General features: G+C 47.8%; 1 protein-coding gene and 1 long non-coding RNA gene across 2 annotated transcripts in view; one reads left to right on the forward strand and one right to left on the reverse strand.

The window, feature by feature from the left end:
• Positions 1-19,958, forward strand: part of LOC309533325 — a 428,448-nt gene extending 408,490 nt beyond the window's left edge. The window contains exon 3 of the long non-coding RNA XR_014220118.1: positions 19,840-19,958. This is a non-coding gene — a long non-coding RNA (uncharacterized lncRNA). The remainder of the gene's footprint in view (positions 1-19,839) is intronic.
• Positions 1,454-12,050, reverse strand: CLDN16 (claudin 16). Its single transcript, XM_082223479.1, has 5 exons — positions 11,854-12,050; positions 8,384-8,486; positions 7,662-7,826; positions 3,691-3,882; positions 1,454-2,753 (listed from the first exon to the last, which is right to left on the reverse strand). The coding sequence occupies exons 1-5, from the start codon at positions 11,965-11,967 to the stop codon at positions 2,635-2,637; spliced, it is 693 nt and encodes a 230-aa protein (XP_082079605.1). The 5' UTR covers positions 11,968-12,050; the 3' UTR covers positions 1,454-2,634.
• Positions 19,959-26,599: the final 6,641 nt, after the last annotated feature.

Genomic DNA, 26,599 nt, shown 5'->3' on the forward strand with positions numbered 1-26,599 from the left:
TGGAGTCTGTAACCTGAAGCGTATGTAACCCGAGGTACCACTGTACAGGATTGCCTTCAGATGGCTTGGGGGGGGGTCAGACAACTCCATACCCTCCAACATTTCTCCAGTCAAAATAGGGACGTCCGAAGGACAAGCAGGACATTCTGGGGTCAGAAACCGAGACGACTTTTCTAAATCAGGGATGTCCCTGGGAAATAGGGACACTTGGAGGGTCTGAAATTGTCCTGTTGGAGTAACTCTCTGTTTTGCAAATAAGAAGGAAACAGCCTTTCAGTGTGTCTCCGACCCCCCACCGCTCCGTGGCCAGAAAGGAGAGAAGGGATAAGCTCTTTCCACCAAGCATATCAATTTTGGGCTTATCGACACTGACCTTTGCTTCACATTTGGGCTTTCCGGGTCCATGTCTTGGAATGACTGAGACTGAAGGGGAGGAGCTGCATGGCAGAGAAGAAGGACAAGGATTTTTTTTGGGGGGGGGCAGCTATTAGAGCTGGCTGGGGAACTTAGAATGGCTCCATCGGTAGTGCTGACCTGCTGCGAGGAGCAAGCTGCTTTTGGGGTGACAATGCGGTGAAATCTGCAGCTCCTTCATCTCAACTCACGGCAAATATGTCCCATTAAACCATAATTCTTAAGGACACTGCAGCCTCCTCTATGTCTCAAATCTCAACGGAAACATGGCCCTGGGTGAGCGGTTAGAACCCTCCGGAGTCTCCTGCACTGCTATGCAGAGACTGGGTCTCTGTGTGCAACTTTTTTAACATTATCTTCCTTAGTGGGTCATTGAAATATACAGTGGTACCTCTGGTTAAGTACTTAATTCATTCCGGAGGTCTGTTCTTAACCTGAAACTGTTCTTAACCCGAGACACCACTTTAGCTAATGGGGTCTCCTGCTGCCGCCATGCCACCAGAGCACTATTTCTGTTCTTATCCTGAAGCAAAATTCTTAACCTGAAGCACTATTTCTGGGTTAGTGGAGTCTGTAACCTGAAGCGTATGTAACCTGGAGCGTATGTAACCCGAGGTACTACTGTACTCGGAGTCAAGAGTGGATTTCATGCTCTTTATTCAGCTCATAGTAGTGAGGAATGGAATTCCCCCCGAAATGTCTGCTTTTTATACATTATTTACACAATGGGCCCCACGTGATTGGCTAATTCCGGGATTCTGCTGTAGGCCAATCAGGTTGCGGATTCACTTCGACCTGGAGTTGGATTGGGTGGCTCCTGCGGACCAATCAGACTGCTGCATTCTGGATCCTATTCAACTCAGTACATAACAGTCATGAGGACCACTGTTCTGAATAATGTTTTTTAGAGGGCATCGGGGTGTGTTTATGGAACCAAGGCGTGGGTGGGGGTCCCCAAATGAATGGGGACTGCAGTTGTGGGGAGTCTGTTTCAAAGATTTGGAGAAGGAGGGGGACAAAGCATGCTGGAGACTTGTAGTGGTTTGTTATATCTGTTTATTTACACATATACAGGCAGGGGAAATAGCAGGCAAGTAGGGACTCAGGCAATCCCAAAAGCAGCATTGATTCCTAAGAATTGCTCCCAAAACGTCCCTCATTACATGCCACCAATTCTGAGTGTTGTGCTGCTGTTGTCCTGCTTTCCAGAAGAGAAAACTTCCCTGCACCTGTGGGATGGCCAGTGCCCAATTTATGTATACGCTAATTGGCTGAAGAACTTTTGCACTTTGCAACCTGTACGTGAGACAAAGCCATAGGCTTACAGCAGAGCACTCTCTGTCTCGTACAGAACTTGATCAAATTATATACAAGGAAAAAATCCAGATGGCCTTTACTAACGTGGAAGCAACCTTGCGGCTATTTCTTAGCCTTATGGTCACTAACTGCTCAGGAGAGAGGAGTTTTCCAAGACTCAAAAGAATTAAAACTGAAATAAGGGCCACAATGTCTCAAGAAAGGTTGTCCACACTGAGCTTTCTGTACATTGAAAGCAACAAACTTCAACAAAGTTTGACGGCGTTTTCTGATGTCCTTTAGAGGAGAAATTGTGAACTGCAGAATTTTAAATATTCATCACTATCCTTGGCTTCACTCAGTTTTGTTCATGAGACTCTTCTCTACATGTTTACCTGTCTGGGCCAGACTCTTCCATTTTCTTCTAGTTGTGAGGGTGGGGGATTGGGAGGGGCCTCACAAGTGGAGTAGCCAAGGGCCGCTCTTGATCTAAATCTGGCCCTGGGGATGGCATCTGGTCCATGAGTGCCATGCACATTCAGACCCCCACAAGCCGGAGAGGGTGTGCTGGGGAAGGGGAGCCCTGAAGTCAGCTGATGAGGTGCACTGCCAAGGGTGCATCAAACAGCCACATTTCTTGGGCTATGGAATCATCGGAAGAGGGGCAGCGGGTCATCTAGTCCAACCCCCTGCCATTTGACCACTCGGGTTAAATTATGGGTGTTTCCCATGACCCGCTGCATTCACCATGGGCACGATTCTCAAAACAAACTAACAGACATTTGTTAGGGATGGGAGATTGTCCTGAACATGGTTGGTGGAAACAGCCAAAGTCCTTGGGGCTGAATCACAGCCTCTGGAGACCCTTTCTGGCATCTGGGGCAGCCCCATAAGTCACAAAGGAGGTGAGCCAAGTCCTCTTCCTCACACTCTGGTGTCCATGGCGTACATTTTGGCAGTAGTTGTCTGGGAGGCTGGACGGCACAGGCTGCTCATCCCAGGAGGGGAATAAGTCTTCCGCAACGAACTGCTTGCACCAACATCTGTAGCCCAGAGCCCCGGAAAGGGAGAGAAACACACAAAGGTTAGAAGGGGTGGGTGGGAATTGCCGTAGAATTGCACAGATGGAAGGGAACCTCAAAGGCCATCCAATCCAGCCCCCTGCTATACAGGAATCACAGCTGAAGGATCCCCAACAGTGTATCTTGATTTCAGGAAGGTTTCTGACAACGTGTCCCATGACATTCTTGCAGAGAAGCTGGTAAAATGTAGATGGGCAAAGTTACTGATAGCTGGTTGACTGACCAAACCCAAAGACGAAACGAAACGAAACGAAATGAAACAAAACAAAACAAAACAAAACAAAACAAAACAAAACAAAACAAAACAAAACAAAACAAAACAAAACAAAACAAAACTTCTTCCAGTAGCACCTTAGGCTACTGGGGTCTCTTCCAGCTCTGCAATTTGATGGTTCTACTGCTGGTTGGTTTCCAACCTCTGCTTAAAAACCTCCAGTGAAGGAGAAGCCACCATCTTCCGAGGTCATAGAATTGTAGGGTTGGACAGGACCCCCAAAGGCCATCTGGACAACTCCCAGCAATGCATCGCTGCATCAGTCTTCATCCTTTTGATTCTAGCTGCTTGCTGGAATTCAGAATATCCAGTCCTCTTAGGGGGGAACTGGAAGCTGGGCCAGGTGGTGGGGAGAGATACAGTAGATGATTTATTCAGTAAACTCAGGAACAGGAGAAGCAGCCTTATTCTGAGCCAGAACATCTAGCTCAGTCTTGTCCACAATGACTTGGACACAATGACAACAATGACTTGGTCCACAATGACAACAGCTCTCCAGGATTTCAGACAAGGTGAGCATTTTATGGGCACATTTTAGGGAACAGTGACTTGAAGGCACAGAGGTGTGATTTGGGATGGCCTAGAACATTTTGCATGGCAGACTCCTCCACCCCCAGCTCTTACCTCTGAAGAGATACATGCAGCAGGTTAGCAAGGAGCCAGATAAGAAGCAGCCCAGAGACCCGCTCAGCCCCAGCCAACAGGACCACCCAAATTTGTACTGGATGCCCACAAAGACGTTATGCAAAACCAGAGTCGAGCGCTCCACGTAGACGCCGATGGCGTACCAGATGGATCCAATGAGCCCAGGGACGCCTGCAAGAAACAGAGCAAGCACCAGATGTTAACTGCCTGGTTTAGGATATTATCCTCCGCTGATCCACAGGTGACCCCCCCCTCTGGGGTCTTTGACACTGAAAATGAGAGGTGCCTGCCTGCAGATTTGTGAAAAAGCAAGCAGGAAGAAGAACAAGGAGGAGGAGGAGGAGACTGAAGAGCCTCTGTGGTGCTTGTTTATTATTATTAACTTCAGAAATGTCTTGTCTACAGGTCAAATAGACACCCTTCCCTGTGTTTTGAGCAAAAGGAAATTGTGTCTTTGACAGGAATGTGTTTATACCATTAGCAACAACCAGCCCCACAAAATTCTCCAATCTCTGCCTCTCCGTGTGAGAAAGAAATTATTTATCCCAATGATGATGCTACAATAAACTTGCACTTCCCTTACTATGTGGTTCCCTAGATCAGATGTGTGGGAGATTTCCTGCTCTTGATGGGGTTACGTTTCCTCTGAAGGAACAGGTTCATAGTTTGGGGGTCCTCCTGGATCCTTTGCTGTCACTCAAGGCTCAGGTGGCCTCAGTGGCCCAGAGTGACTTCCACCAGTTTTGGCCCATCTACATCCCTATCTGGACAGAGAGAGCCTAACTACTGTTCTCTACACTCTGGTAACCTGAAGGTTAGATTACTGCAATGCATTAAACGTGGGGCTGCCTCTGAAGACGGGTCAGAAACTTCAGCTGGTACAGAATTCGCAAGGCCAATGTAACCTTTAATTTCTCAACCACAATACCCAGCCACCCTGCAGTGTGGATATCTGCAAAGCATGGTTTTATTTGCATGAGCAGGACACCCCCCCCCCGTAATAATAGTAATAATTTAATATATATTTTTGTACCGCACCCATCTGACTGGGTTGCCCCAGCCACTCTGGTTACACGGTCTCTTAAAATGCATTAAACTAAATGACAGCAGCAACAGGACCCCAGAATACATGGCAGCGAGTGCAGAAGTCATCCGGCACCAAGAGAGAGAGAGAGAGAGGGAGGAGAAAAGGACAAGTTTCTAGATTATGTGGCTTTGAAGAGATTAGGAAAAGCATCTAGGAAATGCCAGATGAAATTCTATAGAACAGTATGATGGGCAGGATGCTGATTCCACACACCCACACCCCCGCCCCCCAAAAAAGACAGGAAAGTTTCTGCAAAGGTGGTTCGTTTGCATAATTTATCTGGGTCACAGATTCCAGCTTTGCCTCCTGTGGAATTTGAATTCTTTGGCACGGCTGCACCCGCAACCTCCGACCCACGAGGGCTTCCGTTTAATCCCTGCAGCTCTGTGAAAGGTAAAATCCTCTGCTTAATTCGTACCCCTGGGGGGTTTCATTCACCACCGCATGCTCTGAATTTGGAAAGGCAGCAGAACCGCAGCCTGCAAACAGTCCACACTCCAGAAGGGGGAGGCGCAATGCCCGGAGTGGGTGCCGCGGTTTTCTTGGGGGAGGTTTTCATCACTCTGACCATTGCCCCACTTTATGCCAGACCTGGAGGATGTTTGGCCTGCTCCCGGAAAAATGGAGGTGGGACACAATTGTTGCACTCTGCACATGGTTATGGGTCAGTGCGTCACTTTTCAAGGTCTGATCCACAGTGCTGAAATGATGTCCCATTGCTGACTCCTGTGGCCTGGGTCAAAGAAAACCCTTCTCTCTGTCCATGTGACTAAAGAACTCATGTGTGTTTGCAGGGGTCAGTCTGGATCAGGGCCGGATTTAGGTCTGATGAGACCCTGAGCTACTGAAGGTAATGGGGCCCTTAATATGTCCAGCTGTCCTTTGTCAACAACAAACTGTCACTGCTTTTTGTGTTGAATAGATGCTATATGGTAATTGATGGACTTAATAGGTACCTAAAGCCATTTGCACATGTTGCTGTGCAACCAGTCCATGCACAATATAGGCACCCTATATATAAAGGTAAAGGGACCCTTGACCATTAGGTTCAGTCGTGGCCGACTCTGGGGTTACGGCGCTCATCTCGCTTTATTGGCCGAGGGAGCCGGTGTACAGCTTCCGGGTCATGTGGCCAGCAGGACTAAGCTGCTTCTGGTGAACCAGAGCAGCGCACAGAAATGCCGTTTACCTTCCCGCCGGAGCTGTACCTATTTATCTACTTGCACTGGTGTGCTTTCGAACTGCTAGGTGGGCAGGAACAGGGACCAAACAACAGGAGCTCACCCCGTCATGGGGATTTGAACCGCCGACCTTCTGATCGACAAGTCCTAGGCTCTGTGGTTTAACCCACAGCGCCACCTGCGTCATATATATATATATATATATATATATATATATATATATAGAGAGAGAGAGAGAGAGAGCGCGCAAACGGGGCCCATGACTTACATCATAGGAGCCTACACAACACAAAACACTGTTGCTGGATATAGGTTTTATTTTATTAGTTTTTTATCTTATATTTTGGAAATGTACATCCCAGTTTTTTCCCTTTAAACTTTTTGGGGCCCCTAAGAGAGTGGGGCCCTAAGCTAGAGCTTGTTTAGCTTATATGTAAATCAAACACTGGTCTGGATGATGTGTTTGGTTCCTCTACCCCAGGCAGAGGCAAACTTGACCCTCCAGATGTTTTGGGACTACAAATTCCATGATCCCTAGCTAACAGAACCAGTGGCCAGAGATGATGGGAATTGTAGTCCCAAAACATCTGGAGGGCCGAGTTTGCCTATGCCTGCTCTACCCAGTGAGGCTTAAAATTTAATGGAGGATTCTGTTGCTGAACTGGTCAGACAAGTTTCTTTTCAGCTGGCCATTTAAGTGTCCTCACCAGCACGCCAAAAGACGGAGCCAGGTTGCAAGAGCTGCAACTAAGTCAGGGGGGGTTTCCAAACAAAGGGCTATCGGCTTTCCTCCACCCTCTTCTCTTAGCTTAGTATGTTTCCAAGCACAATTCAAAGTGTTGGTGCTGACCTTGAAAGCCCTAAACGGCCTCAGCCCAGTATACCTGAAGGAGCGTCTCCACCCCCATTGTTGGTCCAGCTCCAAGGGCCTTCTGGCAGTTCATTCCCTGGAGAGCAGGCTTTGTGGGGGACAGAACCTCAGTTAATCGAGTATTTTAAAAGCTTTTCACTAATTTTTGTAGATCTGCCCCCCGTTGGCTATGGCCAATTTTGCAAGTGTCACATAATCTCCATTCCAAACTTGTGGAAGCTCAGTTGTTTAGTGTGTCAACACCTACACTCTGGAACTCCCTGCTTAGAAAGTTTAGGTCAACTTTAACCTATTTCTTCTTTTTCTTTCCCATCCTTTATCCTTTTTTTATTTTTTTATTTTGACAAAGTAATAATCATGAATAAATAAGAATAAAAATGTGCACCCCACCCTGACACCATTCCATAGTACCTATCCAACCTCTCCAAATTTCAACACCTCTTGCGATGGTATTTAACCTTTCCCCCTTTAACAGCACAAATTCTACAAACACCCTCCGTAACTCCTCAAAATCATTTCTCCTGCGTATTCCCCGTCTTACCTTAATGGCACATGTTAATTTATCGCTAATAGCTATATTCCACACCTCTTTATAAAATTCTTCCATTTTATATTCTGCTTGCCCCTTCCACTTCCTGGCTATAATAATTTGTGCAGCTGTCCATAAATTTGTGAGCAAGTCCTTCATAGCCCGTGGACCTTCCGCCCCATCGTAAATTGAGCATTATTATCACTTTAACATTTTAACTTTAAACTCCTTCTATCTCCCAGCCCCACCCGACCCAGGTCCCAGCTTTCTGCGACCAACTACCTCCCGTTAGCAGAGCCAGTCCAGCTATGAAGCAAATTTGGGTTTTGATTCCAGGTTCGTCCGTGAGGAATTTCACACAGTCCAGGCCCAGGAGGAGGAAGGTGAACCCAAAGCCAGCCAGGATGTCAGCCGTGATGAGCATCGCTCGGGTCAGGACCAGTTTCACTGCAAAACAAGAAATAGCCTGGAGGCAGAAGGGAGGGGACTCTGGTGTGGTGCAGTGGTCAGCGTGTCAGAGTAGGACCTGGGAGACCAGGGTTCGAATCCCTCCCTGGCCCTACAGCTCACTGAGTGACCTTGAGCTCAGTCGCTGCCTCCAGACTGACCCACCTCACAGGTTGTTGTAGGGACTAAAGGAGGAGGGTGGGAGAGGGAGCTCCTTAGAGAGGGAGAATGTGATATTTAAATGCAGTAAATAAATAAATAAAGTTTCAGATCATTATGACATCAGCATAACGATTCCAGAGAAGTGAACAGCACGTAACTCAACTAAATGTGTTTTGTGTTTATACAGCTGTTTATATGATGAATTATACGCGATTTTGATATTATTAAAGTGAAAACCAAATAAAACAAACAATAAAAGAAAATAAACAATAAAACAAACAAAAACCAAGTTTTTCAGCTTATGGTGACCTGTCCCAGTAAATGCTTTCTCTAAGACCTGTTTCCTTCAGAATTGATCCAGTCATAATAATAATAAAAACTCGCAGCAGACGTACCTGGGTGCTCAGCCAAGATGGAGTCATATTCATCGCAGGTTGTTATCCCGTCAAAGGCATTGGTGACGCATTCCCACCAAAGGCCGCGGCAGGTAGCGCTCAACTACGTGGGAGAAAGTGACCATCATCCTTATTATTACAAGGACCTGCCCCAAGGAGCCTACAGTTTCAGTTAGAGTGGCCTTGCAACCGGGTTGGGCTACATGACCTTTGGGGAACCCTTCCAGCTCTTGACCATTCTGTTATTCTGTGTGCCCCAGTGAACAGAGGATGGTTCCTTCTGTGAATGAGTCCTCTATGTGAAGGGCTGTGTTATCCCAGAGCTATAGTTTGGGATAATATCCTGCCATTTCCCCACAGTGGGACTCAAGGCAGCTGACACAAATTAAAAACCACACAAGGGAAAATGCAGAAGGCTGAAAGCCTGTGAAAAATAATAAGTTGTAAAGCAATTAAACTCCAACAGAATTAAAGCAATACAAAACCCCAGATATATTAAAATGCGGAGATTAAAAACAGAACAGCACACTTTAAATGGGGTGAGCAAAAGGTCCCAGGTACATCTTCAGGTCGGTCTGGAGAAAGCTCCATGCCTCACATCCAGGTGAGCCTCTGCCAGCCTGGGTAGACACTACAGAGATGGATGCACCAATGGCCTGACTTAGTAGGCAGCCGCTTCCTATCTTCCGGACTGGTCCAAAGAGGAAGCACCAGCAGCAGAAGTGACAGCCTTGAAGCTGCCAGTTTCTATTTAAATCCGAGTATGGAAGTGAGAGCTGGACCATAAAGAAGGCTGATCACCGAAGAATGGATGCTTTTGAATTCTGGTGCTGGAGGAGACTCTTGAGAGTCCCATGGACTGCAAGAAGATCAAACCTCTCCATTCTGAAGGAAATCAGCCCTGAGTGCTCACTGGAAGGACAGATCCTGAAGATGAGGCTCCAATACTTTGGCCACCTCATGAGAAGAGAAGAATCCCTGGAAAAGACCCTGATATTGGGAAAGATGGAGGGCACAAGGAGAAGGGGACGGCAGAGGACGAGATGGTGGGACAGTGTTCTCAAAGCTACCAGCATGAGAGAGGCGGTGGAAGACAGGAGGGCCTGGCGTGCTCTGGTCCAGGGGGTCACGAAGAGGCGGACACGACTAAACTACTAAACAACAACAAAACCAGTTTGGTTTTGCAATCTAAAGCGAGGCGCTGAAATTCACCCCAAGCGCTGAAACTGGGGGGATTTCCCATCATCTTGGAAACATGCAAATTTGGGGGTGGGAAGAAAGAAAAGTGATCTGGGCGGATAGCCTTGTCTGGAGCCCCTTTTTCTTTCTTTTCTTTTCTTTTCTTTTCTTTTCTTTTCTTTTCTTTTCTTTTCTTTTCTTTTCTTTTCTTTCCGCTCTCCTTCCCTCTCCCCCTCTCTTTCCTTTCCTTCCTTTCTCTCTCTCCTTTTCTCTTCCCTGCTTTCCTCTCTCTCTCTCTCTCTCTCTCTCTCTCTCTCTCCCTCTCTCTCTCCCTCTCTCTCTCCCCTTTCTCCTTCTCTTTCTCCCTCTTTGTATCTCCTTCCTTCCTTCCTTCGCGCAAAGCCCTTCCTCTGCACTGCTCGCTGAGCCAGCGTCTGGCCGCCCTGATCCGACGCCGGCTCCTTCCCAGGGAACACGGCTCATTACCCCCCCATCCCCATATTTAGGGATGCAATGACCCGCTTAGGTGGCGAGATCAACTCATTCTGTCAGGTATTAATGCTTCAGGCCCTTCGCCGAGCGCGTTGGTATTCAGACGCAGCGCCAGGACGCGCAAAGCCTGAATGCGCTTAACCCCGAGGGCGCATTAATGAAACACCGAGGAGGAGAGGAGGGGACGTGGTCCAACTGGAGGTGCCTTTGAACCGCGGAGGCAAGGTTAAAGAAACACCAAACCCCTTTGCTGTTCACTGTGTTGGATTTCCCAGTTTCCCCTAAGTCTAGAGAGAAGCAGCTTGCGAAACTTGCCATTTCTGGGTTCCCTTTGCAGCCACGGGTGACATTGCCCAGAGGGCACCCACTAAGCGACCCAGCAGTCTTTCAGTAGCCGGTTGGCAGAACAGCTGCCTTGCATGCAGAAGGCCCCGGGTTCAATGACGTGGGACCTTCCTGACACCCTGGACAGCTGCTGCCAGCCAGCGTAGGATAAGCTGGAATCATAGAACTGTAGACTTGGAAGGGACCCCCAAAGGTCATCTGGCCCAACCCTCCAGTGCAGGAATTGGTTGCTGTTGTTAAATTTGTATGACCTCAGGGCGGTTCACAAGATAAAATGTAAGCTAAAAACACGAAATATTTCTATTATTATTTGTTTGTTTGTTTATTAAATTTGTATACCGCCCTGTAAACATTCAGGTCCCAGGGCAGTTCACAGGATAAAATTACAATATAAAAATACAAAATACATAAAATGAAAACAACCCAATAACCTCCCCAGCGCATTTTAAAAGGGCATTGCATAACAATCATAATACGTAATAAAATAAGGCAGCTTCCTATGTGAATTTCCCACTGCGCTTGCATTTCCTTGCCTTTTCCCATCTGCTCAAACTTATTTTGTTGTTGCTGCGTTTTTTTGCTAATGTTTATTAGGAAGTTGTTGATGTTGATGGTGTTGATTATTACGTTTATTAAGGAGTTTATTAGGGACTTGCCTTATCCCAAATCACAGCACTGGTCTGTTTTTCTCAGCCCTGCCTGGAATAGTTTGCTGGGGATTGAAAATGGGATCTTCTGCATGTGAATCAGGCTCGCTGCCCACTGGGCTATAGCCCCGTCCCTTCTGACAAATCACACTGATGAATTAGGGGTGCTATTTTAACAGATTAAAAGTGGGAGTGGTTAGCATGTCAAGACTCGGACCTGGGAGACCAGGGTTCAAATCTGTGCTCGGTTGCTAAACTCACAGGGTGACCTTGAAGACTCTCGCCAGCAAGATTCTCTTCTGAGCTGATCGATGGGGTGTTCTACTTATATACAGAGCTTAACAACTTTTAAAGGGATGGAAAAGTTCTCACAACCTGGTTAAGAAACTACCTTAGCAGGAAGATCACAGGAAAACAGCATTGCTGGTCAAAAACCTAAAGCATTCCATACTGACCTCTCACGTTTTCTGGGGATCGCCCAGTTGGTAGAGCACAAGACTCTTGTTCTCCAGAGTCTTGGCTTCGAGTCCTACATTGGGTAAAAGATTCCAGCACTGCAGGGAGTTGAACTAGATGACCCTCATGGCCACTTCCAACTCTACAATGCTATGATTCTCCCACCTTCCTGCCAACTCTCTCTTTGTCATTCTAAGGAAGACGCAGCCCAAAGTCCTTGCAGAAACCAGACCCATACATTCAGCTCCCACACTCACCACCACTCCTCCTCACTCTGGAAAGCTGCACCTGATGGATCTGAGCCAGCCTTGCGGCCGCTGGAGTCTCCCTCTCCCTCTCTCTTTGCCTTACCTCCAAGGAGTCGTCCGTGTTCACCATCCAACAGTCTGTCCAAGTCGCAGCAATCAGGAAGCCGGCCGAGAAGAAAGCCAAGAAGCAGCCCGTGTATTGGAGAAGGTGCTTCATTTCCCCCAAAATCTACACCAGGTCTTGCTGTGGGTCTGTCCTGATCTCCAGCAAAGTCTCAGCTTTCTTTTGCAAATGATCAACAGGTGATCAACTGGTCCCATAGCTTGAGCCGGCTGGAGCAGAGGGAGGCGGGCCTTATGCCTGGTGCTAAGCAACCAAGAAGCAGCAACCAATCGCCTGGGTTCAATTAGAGTCCTGCACTGCACAGACCAACACCAGTGCAGGGCCCACAAACGCGTGCGGAAGATTTTGACAGTTTGAGAAAGAATTATAGAATTGCAAAGTTGGAAGGGACCTGAAGGATCATCTAGACCAGAGAAGTGCAGAGCGGAAGGTGGTCCTAGCCTAGTCCAAGGGCAGAACGAAAGAGGAGTTTGCTGGATCAGGCCACTGGCATCCTGTTCTTACGATGGCCAACCAGATGCCCCAGTGGGAAACCCACAAGCAGGATTCGGGCACAAGAGCAATACTCTCACAGCAACTGGTATTCAGAAGCATCCCGACCGCGTGGTCAGAGTATAGCCATTGTGCTGGAAATCTCAGGTGAGATCCTCACATAGTGGAAATTGCTCCCAGTACCAGTCACCATGGGGCGCAGGTGGCTCTGTGGTCTAAACCACAGAGCCTAGGGCTTGCCAATCAGAAGGTCGACGGTTCGAATCTCCGCGACGGGGTGAGCTCCCGTTGCTCGGTCCCTGCTCCTGCCAACCTAGCAGTTCAAAAGCACATCAAAGTGCAAGTAGATAAATAGGTACCGCTCCGGCGGGAAGGTAAATGGTGTTTCCGTGCGCTGCTCTGGTTCACCAGAAGCGGCTTAGTCCTGCTGGCCACATGACCCAGAAACTGTATGCCGGCTCCCTCGGCCAGTATGAGCGCCACAACCCCAGAGTCGGCCATGACTGGACCTAATGGACAGGGGTCCCTTTACCTTTACCAGTCACCACACAGAAGCAGGGAAAGAAGACAAGGCTCAGAAGAACAGATAGGTAGGCTTTTGCAGATAGATATGTACAGATACATACAAGTATAAAATATCTCTGTTTCTCTAAATAAGTTCAGCAATTCAAGTCTTAATACCGAACAAGTAGCAGCAACCGGCTAACCAACAGGCAGACTGACTGACAGACATTACTGAGCTGACAAGCATTAATCACAGATATAGTTGGGGCACTGGGCCACTATCATAGCAAGTGGCTTGGCTGACCTTGCACCTGTGATAAGATCATTCTGTGGGAATGTTGAGGGCAGTAGGAAAGGATATATTGATTACTATTATCCTTACTCACTCACACTAATGAGGTAGTAGCAGAGCACATTCCCTTCTATATGGCAGGAAGGTAATTGATTGGATACGTGAGAATCCCTTGAGTTAAGCAATCCAGTCTGGCTGGTTCAGATTGGACTTGTTCCTGGGAAATCCGCTTTTATTCCCTCTTAAAACAATAATGACACAGTAATCTTCTTCTAAAGTAATGACAAGGTTTACTCACGTTCAGTCCTCAGTGTGATCCTGAAGTCAGGCTTTACCTTGTAGTTACAGATACAGAGAAAAGTCTGGGTTCGTCCTCTTGTCAGGAGTGAGCCCATGTGCTGCTGGCCGAGAGCCAGCAGACAGCAAGAGCATCAAGATGGTTGTGGCGTTTGCCTCCTAGGTGGGCCATAAGGAAAGGGTTAAATGAGTGTGATGTGATCGGCCAATGTTGCATTTGACTGCTTTTGTCATGTTACATCCTACACATCCATGGGGTGATTCATGCTGATGAAGGAAATTTACACCTTCTTACTCCTTCTTAATTACTCCTACACATTAATTACTCCTTCTTAATTACTCCTACACATTGTGGCTAGTAGGCGTTGATAATAATAATAATAATAATAATAATAATAATAATAATAATAATATTTATTTATACCCCGCCATACCCAGCCAAGACTGGGCTCAGGGCGGCTAACAACCAATAATAAAAATAGGTTGATTAAAATACAACTTGAAAAACAAGATTAAAACACAACATTAAAACATTAAGATGCAGCCTGTTCACAGGAGGAGAAAGGGGGAGGGAATCAAATTGACTCGAAGCCAAACAACTCTGCAGAAAGAAATCAGATCCCACAGGGCCCTGGTCTCATGAGGCAGAGCGTTCCACCAGGCTGGAGCCAGTGTTGAGAAGGCCCTGGTTCTGGTTGAGGCTAACCTGACTTCCTTAGGGCCCGTGACTTCTAGGGTGTTGCTATTTATGGACCTTAAGGTCCTCCGTGGGGCATACCAGGATAGGGGGTCCCATAGGTATGAGGGTCCTAGGCCGTGAATCGTCTTTTTCCACCATGGATTTGTCCAATCCCTCTTTAAAGTCACCCAAGTTAGTGGCCATCACTGCCCCCTGTGGCAGAGAGTTCCATAGCTTAACTGTGCTGTGTGCGAATGGCCAATGGCCCGGGATACTGACAGAAGCTGCTGGCCCTGCCCTTGTCCAACTACATGCCCAAAGCAGTAAGCTAAATCAGCTACCAGCCCTGTGCAGATCAAGAGACCACAAGAGCCAATGACCCACATGGAAGAATTGCAAGGAAACGCTACCTAAAGGCCACAAGAGAAAATCTATTCAGATTGCATGGATTCAAATGGCGAGAAATGAGATTTCAATTGAGCATTAGGAAGAACTTTCTAAGGGTAAGAGATGGTTGACAGTCGAACAGACAAGTGTTTGAAGTTTTTGAACTGAGCTTGCCTAACAAAGTGTTTTCCTGCCCCTTGTAGGCGCAGCTGAATCCACCTGAAGTTAGAGGAGAAGAGGCTTTTCTGAGCAGAAGCTGCTTGAGCACATCTGCAAAGCCGGGCAACTTCCTCTGATTCATCACCTGACTTTCTTGGAATCAGGAAGCTTAAAACTGGATTGACTGGGGGTGGGATTCACTCCTGGCAAAGGCAGCCACCAGAACTAGTTATACCTGGTCAGCAGTAAAGCACATCTTCCTGGACTCTTCTTTCTTTGGCAAACACTCGTAGCTGAGTAAGATTGTCTCCCATAAACACGGTCTTAACAGTGAGTCTGTAAGTGACAGTGGAGGCCAATTCTGGATCCACACGTCCTTCCACAGTGGGGACATTGGTTTCCGGGTGGGAGTTGATCACGGTGTGGATTTGCCAAGCGTGCCTTCCTCTTAGCACGTTTCTCCCTTGCCTCCTGAGTTTGAGTGTCTTCAAAGCCCATGACACCTTTCGTAAAGGCTGTTCCCCTGGAATATATATATGTATTGGTAAAGGCTGTTCTTCCTGGAATATATAGGCAGGCACAAAGTTTAGTTTGGAATAAGACGTTGCCAAAACCAGGAGGGCCTGATCCTGTGTAAATAATAATAAAAATAATAATAATAAATATAATGTGATGAAACATTAAAAAACTTCCCTAAACAGGGCTGCCTTCAGATGTCTTCTAAAAGTCAGATAGCTGTTTATTTCCTTGACATCTGATGGGAGGGCGTTCCACAGGGTGGGCGCCACCACCGAGAAGGCCCTCTGCCTGGTTCCCTGTAATCTCACTTCCTACAGAGAGGGAACCACCAGAAGGCACTTGGAGCTGGACCTCAGTGTTCGGGCTGAATGATGGTCCCAGGAGGCAGTGATGGCCACCAAGTGGGGTGGATTCCAAAGAGGATTGAACAACTCATGGAGGAGAGGGGAGGACTATCGATAGCTACTAGGCAAGATGATCCTGCTCTGTCTCCAAGGTCAGAGGCAGCAAATGCTCCTGAATGCCAGCTGCTGGAAACTGTGGGAAGGGAGAGCACTTGGGCTCGGATCCTGCTTGCAGATTTCAATTTGGGGTATTTGGTTGGCCACTGTGAGAACCGGATCCTGGGCTAGATGAGCCCTGGCTCTCCTAATTTCTCAATGGAAGGACTCCTCCAGGTGTCACATCTATTGAAACTTCACAAAGCTTTCCCAGAAGACAGACTTCACTGATAATTTGTTCTCTTTTATTTAGAGGGCGGTCATAAGACATGGTGCATTTAACCTGATTTGCATGGGGGGAGTTTACACACCTCGCTGTTAACCGTTTCCATACTTTCCAAGCAAAGTTCCCCATCCCTTTCCCAACCACAAAGAAGTCCGTTTCTTTTTAAAATGATTTGTTACACAGGAGGACGAGAGAGCGCTTTAATCCACAAACCTAAATTCTTGGTGCATCCCTTTTGCTGAATAGTGACAGTCTCTGGAGGCACCAAGAGACTCTCCTGCCTGTGCTGAGATAAGTCTCTCTGGGACTTACTCCCAGAGTTGTATGGGGAGCAGGGAGAAGAGGTATTCCCCAGGGTGGGTGCACGCCAGCCTAGTCTCTCATGGGTACCGTTGGAACGGGAACTTTGAAGGGCGAGGACAAAGAACAGGTTTTAAAGCACGGAATCTTGCAAGCTGAAAGTTTTTGCGTTGACTCCATGTCTGTCTTCTGAGCATTTTCCACCAGGTGGCAGTAGCTTCTTCCTGCTCAGGTGCTGGTGTCAAAACATAGAAGAAGGTTACGATTTGGAAGTTCTGGAGACAGACATTCCCATCATTTCACTTACGGACCACATTTGCAGCCACACATATAAATCACCTCTCTCCCCCCCCCCAACACCCCTCCCTCCCTCCCTCCCTCCCTCCCTCCCTTCCTTCCTTCCTTCCTTCCTTCCTTCCTTCCCATGGGTAGTGGTGGTGTCCACTGAAGTTTGGGAACTGTAGCATGAGGGCAAGGGAGGTGGGGGAGCCCACTGCCCAGATATCTGCACAGTTCTGGGTACCACAATTTAAGAAGGATGACAAGCTGGATTATGTGCAGAGGAGAGTGAGCGAATTGATCCATGAGCTGGAAACCAAGCCTTATGAGGAACGGTTGAAGGAGCTGGGTATGTTTAGCCTGGAGAAGAGACAGCCACCTTCAAAAATCTGAAGAGCTGCTACATGGAAGAGGGAGCGAGGCTGTTTTCTGTTGCTTGTAGGACACAAACCAATGGATTCAACTCCCCGAGAGCCAGAGTCCCCTGGCAGGGGAACAGATGCCCTCCTAAGGTTCCACAGGAGATATCCAAACCCTTGAGAAAGGACTTGAAATCCAACAAGGGCAGGTGTGTTCAGGCAGCAGCAGCAAGAGACACACCTATTTCTGAATCAGCCGGTGAAGCAAATGAATCAGGTTCAGTTTCAATGTGATGCCGGAAATGAACAGGAAAACTTTCTTGGTCCTGGTGCTTCATTTAAAGTTGGCGCTTGGCTATTACCTGGGTAATGTCATGGCACCTGCCCAGGTGACCGATGTGTTGGATTACATTTTGCATACATGAAGGATGGCTTGATTTAAACCAAACCTCACGACAAACGGGTATGCTTAGCCTGTACACTAGAATAATAATAATAATAATAATAATAATAATAATAATAATAAATATAATAAAATATTAAATTATTATTATTAAAAGCTGGGCTCAGAGCAGCTAACATCATATAAAACACAATATACATAAAAACAAACAAACAAAATGCATCCCAAAATTAATTCAAATGAATTAAAATTAGACTGGACAAATGGCCATCCTTAAGTTAAAATTGAAAGCGATTAATACTTGCCAGGAACAACTATTTCCACTGATATTTTAAGGACCTATGAGCAGAAGGCTAAGAGATGTTGGGTTGGCCATCTTTGAAGATCTCAAAGGCTGTCCCATGGAAGATGGAGCAAGGGACCCAAAACAATGGATCCCAGTTGCAAGGGAGGAGATTCCCACTAAAGATTCGGGATAACTTCCTGAAGGTAAGAGCTGTTCAATGCTGGAACAGACTCCCTCCGAAGGTGGCGGACTCTCCTCCATTGGAGGTTTTCAAACAGAGGTTGGATGGACATATGCCAGGGAGTCTTCAACCATGACTATGGTGGGTTGGACTAGATGGCCACCGGGTTCCCTTCCGACTTCACCATTCTGTGCTATGAAAGCAAGTGTCAAAACAACCTACAAGGATCGAATCCAAATCAACCTCGCCCGTTAGAAATATGCAGAGAGCACAGCTTCAAAGGCCAGATTGAATTACTCTGTTTTCCCGTGTGCCTGAAATCAGAGAGCGCTGGCGCCGGGCGGGAAGGAACATTCCCCAAACGGAGAGACAGCGGAGTCTCTTTTGGTCTGAGGCAGGCAGGTCCTCCTGGACAGCAGATCCTGAGAAGATCCCCCCACCTGCTAGGGATTCTTCAGCTGAGATTCCTGCATTGCAGGGGGTTGGACTGAATGACCCTCCCTAACCTACAATTATATGATTCTAGCCTGCAGTGTTGGGCACAGCTGCCCTAAAAACCTGAGCCCCTTCCTGCCCGTGGACTGTCTGGCCAGAGTGGTGCATGCTCTAGTTATTTCCCACTTGGACTACTGCAATGCGCTCTACGTGGGGCTACCTTTGAAGGTGACCCGGAAACTGCAATTAATCAAGAATGCGGCAGCTAGACTGGTGACTGGGAGTGGCCACCAAGACCATATAACACCGGTTTTTAAAGACCTACATTGGCTCCCAGTACGTTTCCGAGCACAATTCAAAGTGTTGGTGCTGACCTTGAAAGCCCTAAATGGCCTCAGTCCAGTAGACCTGAAGGAGCGGCTCCACCCTCATCGGTCTGCTTGGACACTGAGGTCCAGCTCTGAGGGCCTTCTGGCGGTCCCCTCACTGCAAGAAGCAAAGCTACAGGGAACCAGGCAGAGGGCCTTCTCGGTGGTGGCACCTGCCCTGTGGAACACCCTCCCACCTGATGCCAAAGAGAACAACAACTGTCAGACTTTTAGAAGACATCTGAAGGCAGCCCTGTTTTGGGAAGCTTTTAATGTTTAATAGACTATTGTATTTTAATATTTTGTTGGAAGCTGCCCAGAGTGGATGGGGAAACCCAGCCAGATGGGTGGGGTATAAATATATTATTATTATTATTATTATTATTATTATTATTATTATTATTATTATTATTAAAACCAGGCTTTCATCCTGAGTTTGTCACTGTGAGATCAGGCCCCGATCCACAGCAAACTTGAATATCAGGACTGAAGCCTTCCTCTTATGGAAAGTGTGCGTCACCAGCTTCTGTGGAAGTCATTATGGGGTGTAGGCTTCCACCTTAGGGGGCAGAGTTTCTGTGGGTGGGTCAGGATCTGTGGTCAGCCCTCCCTGGTCCTGACGTCATTCCTGTTCTGAGAAAGGAGTCAGGAACTGCTTCACTTCCTCAAACAGTTTCCAAGGAAGTGGGGAGAGAAGTGCTTTGCACAGGTGCCAGCAGTAAGGGAAATTTGGGATTCCTGCATTTGCAGCGGGTTGGGCTAGATGACCCCTGGGGGTCCCCTCCAACTCTACAGTTCCATGATTCTGTGATTCTGTGAAGCCATATCCTGCTTTGGGGAGGGGGTGGGGAGAAAGCTTGCAAGCTGGCAAGAGGGGAACCTACTGGCTTAATAAAATCTGCCGGAGCAGTGTGGTGTAGTGGTTAGAGCAGTGATTGCCAAACCATTTTTGGGGGGCCACCACCCACTTGGTTACAAAGACTGTTCCCTTGGGGGCCCCTACCTTATATAAAGCATTATTGGCAATAGGGCTTTGCATGACCCACTAAGGAACCGTTCTGAGATCAATGGGTATAGGGTGGTAATGGTAAAGGTAAAGGGACCCCTGACCATTAGCTCCAGTCAACTCTGGGGTTGCGGCGCTCATCTCGTATTACTGGCCAAGGGAGCCAGCGTACAGTGACCAGCATGACTAAGCCGCTTCTGGCGAATAAGAGCAGCGCACGGAAACACCGTTTACCTTCCCGCCGGAGCGGTACCTATTTATCTACTTGCACTGGTGTGCTTTTGAACTGCTAGGTTGGCAGGAGCAGGGACCAAGCAACGGGAGCTCACCCCGTCGCGGGGATTCAAACCGCGACCTTCTGATCGGCAAATCCTAGGCTCTGTGGTTTAACCCACAGCGCCACCCGCGTCCCTCCGTTTGTTCTTAAGTACTCCCAATGCCTCTGGGGTGTGTGCTGACACCCACTTTGGAAACTGGTTAGAGCACTGGACTCGGACTGGAGAGACCTGGATGTTAATGAGTGACCTCTGGCCATTCACTCGCTCTCAACCTCGCAGGGTTTCCGTGAGGATAAAATGTGGAGTTTAGGAGAGCTAGCTTTGAGCTCCTTAGAGAAAAAGGTTGGCTAGAAACGCAATAAATAGGTCTCTCATCATCTGGGTCAAAGGAGTTTCTTTATCGGAGCAGTTTAGCTTGATGCAATGCGGCACGTGCTGTGGGGATTCCCAGAAATGAATTCCTCCGAAAATTCCTCACACCTGAATCCTCCAGACAGCCAGCGAGTGGTGACATCAAAAGGTATGGCCACGCCAATGGGAGGGGCACAGGAGTGGCTGACAGGGAAAGCCTTGCCCTGGCTCTCACAGGAGAATCATAGAATTATAGAAGGGACAGCCAAGGGTCATCTAGTCCAACCCCCTGCAGTGCAGGAATCTCAGCCCAAGACAGATGACCATCCAATCTCTGTTTAAAAACTTCCAAGGAAGGAAGTTCCAAGGAGACAGTTCCACTGACAAACAGCTCTTCCTGTCGGAAAGTTTTTCCAAATGTTGAGTCGGAATGTCCTTCCTAGCAACTTGAAGCCACGGGTTCGAGCCCTCCAGAGCAGGAGAAATCATGCTCCCTCTTCCACGGGACAGCCCTTGAGATATTTGAAGATGGCTCTCATATCTCCTTTCCATCGCCTCTTTTCCAGGCTTTACATACCCAGCTCCTTCAACCGCTCCTCATATGGCTTAGTTTCCAGACCCTTGATTATCCTGCTCACCCTCCTCTGCACATGTTCCAGCTTGTCAACATCCTTCTTAAATTGTGGCACCCAGAATTGGACACAGTATTCCAAGTGTGGTCTGACCAAGGCAGAATAGAGTGGGACAATGACTTCCCTTGATCTGGACACTAGACTTCTGTTGATGCAGCTTAGAATAGTTTTTTGCTGCTGCATCACACTCTTGACTCATGTTCAGCTTGTGATCCACCAAGACCCTGAGATCCTTTTCACATGTACTGCTAGTAAGCCAGGTGACCCCCCCACCCTATAGTTGTGCATCTGGTTCTTCCTGCCTAAGCGCAGAACCTGACAGTTGTCCCTGCTGAAATTCATCTTGTTAGCGTGTGCCCAGTTCTCCGACCTGTTAAGGTCATTTTGAATCCCAATTGTGTCTTCTGTGGCATTAGCTGCCCCTCCCAGTTTGGTGTCATCTGCAAATTTGATGAGCACCCCCTCAAGAGGAACGGCTAAGGGAGCTGGGCATGTTTAGCCTGGAGAAGAGGAGGTTAAGGGGTGATATGATAGCCATGTTCCAATATATAAAAGGATGTCACATAGAGGAGGGAGAAAGGTTGTTTTCTGCTGCTCCAGAGAAGCGGACACGGAGCAATGGATCCAAACGACAATAAAGAAGATTCCACCTAAACATTAGGAAGAACTTCCTGACAGTAAGAGCTGTTCGACAGTGGAATTTGCTGCCAAGGAGTGTGGTGGAGTCTCCTACTTTGGAGGTCTTTAAGCAGAGGCTTGACAACCATATGTCTGATGGTGTTTCCTGCTTGGCAGGGGGTTGGACTTGATGGCCCTTGTGGTCTCTTCCAACTCTATGATTCTATGATTCTATGAATTCCTTCATCCACGTCATTTATAAAGACTTTGAACAACTCATTTTTCATCCTTCAGATAACAGTGCCTTCCCTTCTTCTTTTTCCATGGTTCATTTTACATATCACAAATCCCTGCATATTTTACAGAAAGTATACCATTCAGTATTCCATTATTGCATCCATCAAAGCTTATTTACACTGCTGAATTTATCTTAGCTCTGCCAGCGTTTTCAGCTGTACACAGTTGTTTCCCATATATTCCATAAATGTTTCCCAGTCTTCTCTAAATGTATGTTCTTCTTGTTCTCTTATATGTTAAGTCCACAAGCTGCGCATGTATTCTGTCAACTTATGTTGCTCTTGAAACACACTTCCAATGCAAGGTGTGAATGTGACCATAATGCAAATAAATGGATACAGAAATACAATACATAAATGCGTACAATATGATTTAAAAATAAGCTGGCCCAATTTAACAACTAAAGGGGAGAGAGAATAATGCCTAAAAGAGGGATAAGAAATCCTCTCCTGTACAAAGATGTCTTCCTGGCTTGAAATGAGCAGCAGAGTCTGGTGTTATTGAAGAAGCCAGGAGATTTGCACGTGTGTATAGTTTTCGCCCAGACATGCCATTTGTTTTTCAGCCTTAATTCCTCCCCATTAATCGCTACAATCCCTTCTGACTGAATTGCAGCTTTGCCGTGAAATTGCTGTTGTGTTTGCTCTGACTCAGAACACTTTGTTTCTGCCACCCACACACTCTGAAGCGTTGACGTTTTTAAAATAAAAACAACTATGTTTGGCTCCTTATGCCAGCAAGCCCTGAGTCGTGGCTCGCTCGCTCCTCTTTTCAGAAAAAGAACGGTTGTCTTGGAGGCTTCTGAAGCTGAAACATTTCCCCTAAAGATAGAAACAAAGAGGAGAGAGAAAGAAAATTCAACAGATATTCTTCTTCCTCTTTCTTTGGCGATCCCTCGTAGCCAAGTAAGATCGTCTTCCACAAACACAGTTTTAGCAATAAGTGATTGTGGAGGCCAATTCTGGATCCACACGTCCTTCTACAGTGGGGACATTGGTTTCTTGATGGGAGTTGATCCCGGTGAGGGTTTGCCAAGTGTGCCTTACTCTTAGCACGTTTCTTCCTTGAGTCCTGAGTTCGAGTGTCTTCAAAGCCCATGACACCTTTCGTCAAGGCTATTCTCCAACTTGAGCGCTCGCAGGCCAGTGTTTCCCAGTTGTTGGTGTTTATGCTACATTTTTAAAGATTTGCCTTGAGACGGTCTTTAAACCTCTTTTGTTGACCACCAGCATTACGCTTTCCATTTTTAAGTTCGGAATAGAGTAGTTGCTTTGGAAGACGATCATCGGGCATCCGACCAATAAAGCTGAATGTTGGAATGTTGGGATAGATAAAAGAACGTCCTTCTTTAAGCAGCACATAGTTAATCGATGGAACTCCCTCCCACAGGAGGCAGCTACCAACCTACATGGCTTTAAAAGGGGGACTGGATGAATCCATGGTGGAGAGGGCTGTCAATGACTACTAGCCAGGATGGCCATACTCTACCTCCACAGCTGGAGGCAGAAATACTTCTGAATACCAGTGGCTGGAAACCACAGGAGGGGAGTCATGTGTCAAGGGCAGCTGAGGCCAGGGTCTTAGCCAGTGCTGGATCTACGTACAGTCATACCTCAGGTTAAAGTAGCTTCAGGTTGAGCATTTTCAGGTTGCGTTCCACGGCGACTCAGAAGTAATGGAACGGGTTACTTCTGGGTCTCGCCACTCGCACATGCGCAGATGCTCAAAAATGACATCATGTGCATGCGCAGAAGCAGCAAATCGCGACCCGCACACGTGCAGACACTGGTTGCGTTCTGCTCAGGATACGAATGGGACTCCGGAACAGATCCCGTTCGCATCCAGAGGTACCACTGTATAAGCTAAACAAGCTATAGCTTAGGGCCCCCACTTTCTTGGGGCCCCCCCAGAAAACAAATTAAAAAAACTGGATGTACATTTACGAAATATAAGATAAAAAAACAAATAAAACAAAACCTACATCCAGCAACCGTGTTTTGTGTTGTGTTGGCTCCTATGATGTAAGTCATGGGCCCCGCCTGCTCCCTCAAATATCCCTGGTTTGCTCCTTTCTATATGTAGGGTGCCTACATTCTGCATGGACTGCTTGCAGGGCAACAGGTAGCATGCAGCTGCAGACTGCAGTGAAGCACAGTTGAATGTAGGTTGAACAGTTGAACAGTGACAATTTGTTGTTGACAAAGAAGCTTAGAAGCTTAGAGTTGGAAGGAACCCAAGGGTCATCTAGTTCAACCCCTTGCAATGCAGGAATCAATCAGGGGTCAGTCACTGAATTATAGAGTTGGAAGGGTGTGATGGCCTGGGACTCTTGGCTCAGACTCGGAACCAGAGGAGTCTCAGTCTACACCGGATCCTCTGCCTCAGGCGGCATCTGAACCAAGTCTGAGGCCTGATCCTGAAGAGTCCCAGTCTGCACAGGTTCCCCTGCAGCAAACACCATCTGGGCCGAGTCAGGGGCCTGATCCTGCCCTGGCTCCAGATGCGGGGATGACCTCGTTGCCTCCAGCTGGGCCATCACTTACAGCTGCTCCACTACCGGTTGGGTCAGGGGAGGCTGAGGTGGCCCCTGGGTCTAGTAACCCCCCTGACGTCTCCCGAGCTGCAGAGACTGAGGTCTGAGAGAAGGAGAGACCTGAGGACTCGCAGGAGGAGTGCTCGCCTTCGGGAGAGACAGGGAGGTGAGTCGCCAGGGGATCAGGACCGGCCGTTACCCCGTCAGAGATAAAAGGCTGTTGGACCCTGACCCAGGTTGCAGGAGCAACATTGCTGTATGCCAGAACCTGCCTGAGATCCTGTACCTGACCTTGTCTGGTTTCCTGCCTTGACCCTGTCAGACTGACTCCTCGCAGAACCCTTGGATTCGGGACCGGACTTGAACTGCATTGCTTGGGTTAACCCCTGGGCCCAGCACAAAGGGATCACCAAGGGCCATCTAGTCCAACCCCCTGCAATGCAGGAATCCTGCCCACCACTGCCCCTGGGTGAGCTTGAACCACCAACCTTCTGGTGAACAGCCACACACACTGACCCATTGAGCCACTAATGGGCATGTTAAGCTTGAACCTCCCAACAATTAAAACAGGATTTTATTTTAGGTGGCACATCCTGTATTGCTCTCAGTTTTGTTCAACACATAGAGACACAGAGGCCCTTAAGTGGCTTTTTTTCTGACTTCACTCACCTCTGCAAAAAGGGAATGAGATTTCCTCTCTCTCTCTCTCTCCACCAGAGAGAGAGTGGTGCATGCTCTAGTTATTTCCCACTTGGACTACTGCCATGCGCTCTACGTGGGGCTACCTTTGAAGGTGACCCAGAAACTGCAACTAATCCAGAATGCAGCAGCCAGACTGGTGACTGGGAGAGGCCGCTGAGACCACATAACACCGGTCCTGAGAGATCTGCATTGGCTCCCAGTACGTTTCCGAGCACAATTCAAAGTCTTGGTGCTGACCTTGAAAGCCCTAAACGGCCTCGGTCCTATATACCTGAAGGAACATCTCCACCCCCATCGTTCAGCTGAGATCCAGCTCCGAGGGCCTTCTGGTGGTTCCCTCATTGCGAGAAGTGAGGTTACAGGCAGAGGGCCTTCTTGGTAGTGGCGCCCACCCTGTGGAACACCCTCCCTTCAGATGTGAAGGAAATAAGCAGCTATCCTATCTTTAAAAGACACCTGAAGGCAACCCTGTTTAGGGAAGTTTTTAATATGTAATGCTGTACTGTTTTTAACACTTGATTGGGAGCCGCCCAGAGTGGCTGGGGAAACTCAGCCAGATGGGCGGGGTATAAATAATAAATTATTATTATTATTATTATTATTATTATTATTATTACTCTCAGTTTTGTTCAATACATAGACACAGAGGCCCTTGGGTGGCTTTTTCCCTGCCTTCACTCTCCTCTCCAAAAAGGGAATGTGATTCTCTCTCTCTCTCTCTCTTGCCCATCTCACCAGACCACAAATGCCTATGAGTCAACAGCCACAAATAATCTCACCTGGAGACCCTCCAAAAACATTGATCTCATGCTGGCAAAGCGTGTTTGGGTGTCTGCAGAGACACGTTGTGGGTCTGCCCCAACCTGCAGCCTTCAAAGCCACGGGGCTGTTTATCCCAAACAACAAAGTCTGGGGAGAAGTAAACAGAAAAGCAGAGTTAAGCTCATTGCAGCGGGTGGCCCCCACCCAGCGAAGGGAGGGGGAAAGGGGAAAGAGAGTGTGATCCGTGGGGGTCCAGCTAAAAATAGGGGTGTCTGTGAGCTCTGCCACCCCATTCGTTTCTCCACGGAATTCCCTACTTTTCTGACCCAGAGGAAAGACTTTGGAGAGCCTCTTGGATAGCTTTGCTTTTAGGAACTGGGGGAGAAAATCTTCCCCTGTGTGAAGACTGGGAGGCAGAACTCACCCCACTGGCTTGGATATAACCAGGCCAGCCCCACCTGGCCTCTTCTCCCATCACCTGTCACCTGGGGGCAGCCATCCCATCATCCAGAATGCGGCAGCTAGACTGGTGACTGGGGGCGGCCGCCGAGACCACATAACACCGGTTTTGAAAGACCTACATTGGCTTGCAGTACGTTTCCAAGCACAATTCAAAGTGTTGGTGCTGATCTTGAAAGCCCTAAACGGCCTCAGCCCAGTATACCTGAAGAAGCGTCTCCACCCCCATCGTTCTGCCCGGACACTGAGATCCAGCTCCGAGGGCCTTCTGGTGGTTCCCTCATTGCGAGAAGCAAAGCTACAGGGAACCAGGCAGAGGGCCTTCTCGGTAGTGGCGCCCGCCCTGTGGAACGCTCTCCCATCAGATGTCAAAGCGATAAACAACTACCCGACATTCAGAAGACATCTTAAGGCAGCCCTG

The sequence above is a fragment of the Podarcis vaucheri genome (genome assembly GCF_965113315.1).
Source record: "Podarcis vaucheri genome assembly, chromosome: 5".
NCBI lineage: Eukaryota > Metazoa > Chordata > Lepidosauria > Squamata > Lacertidae > Podarcis > Podarcis vaucheri.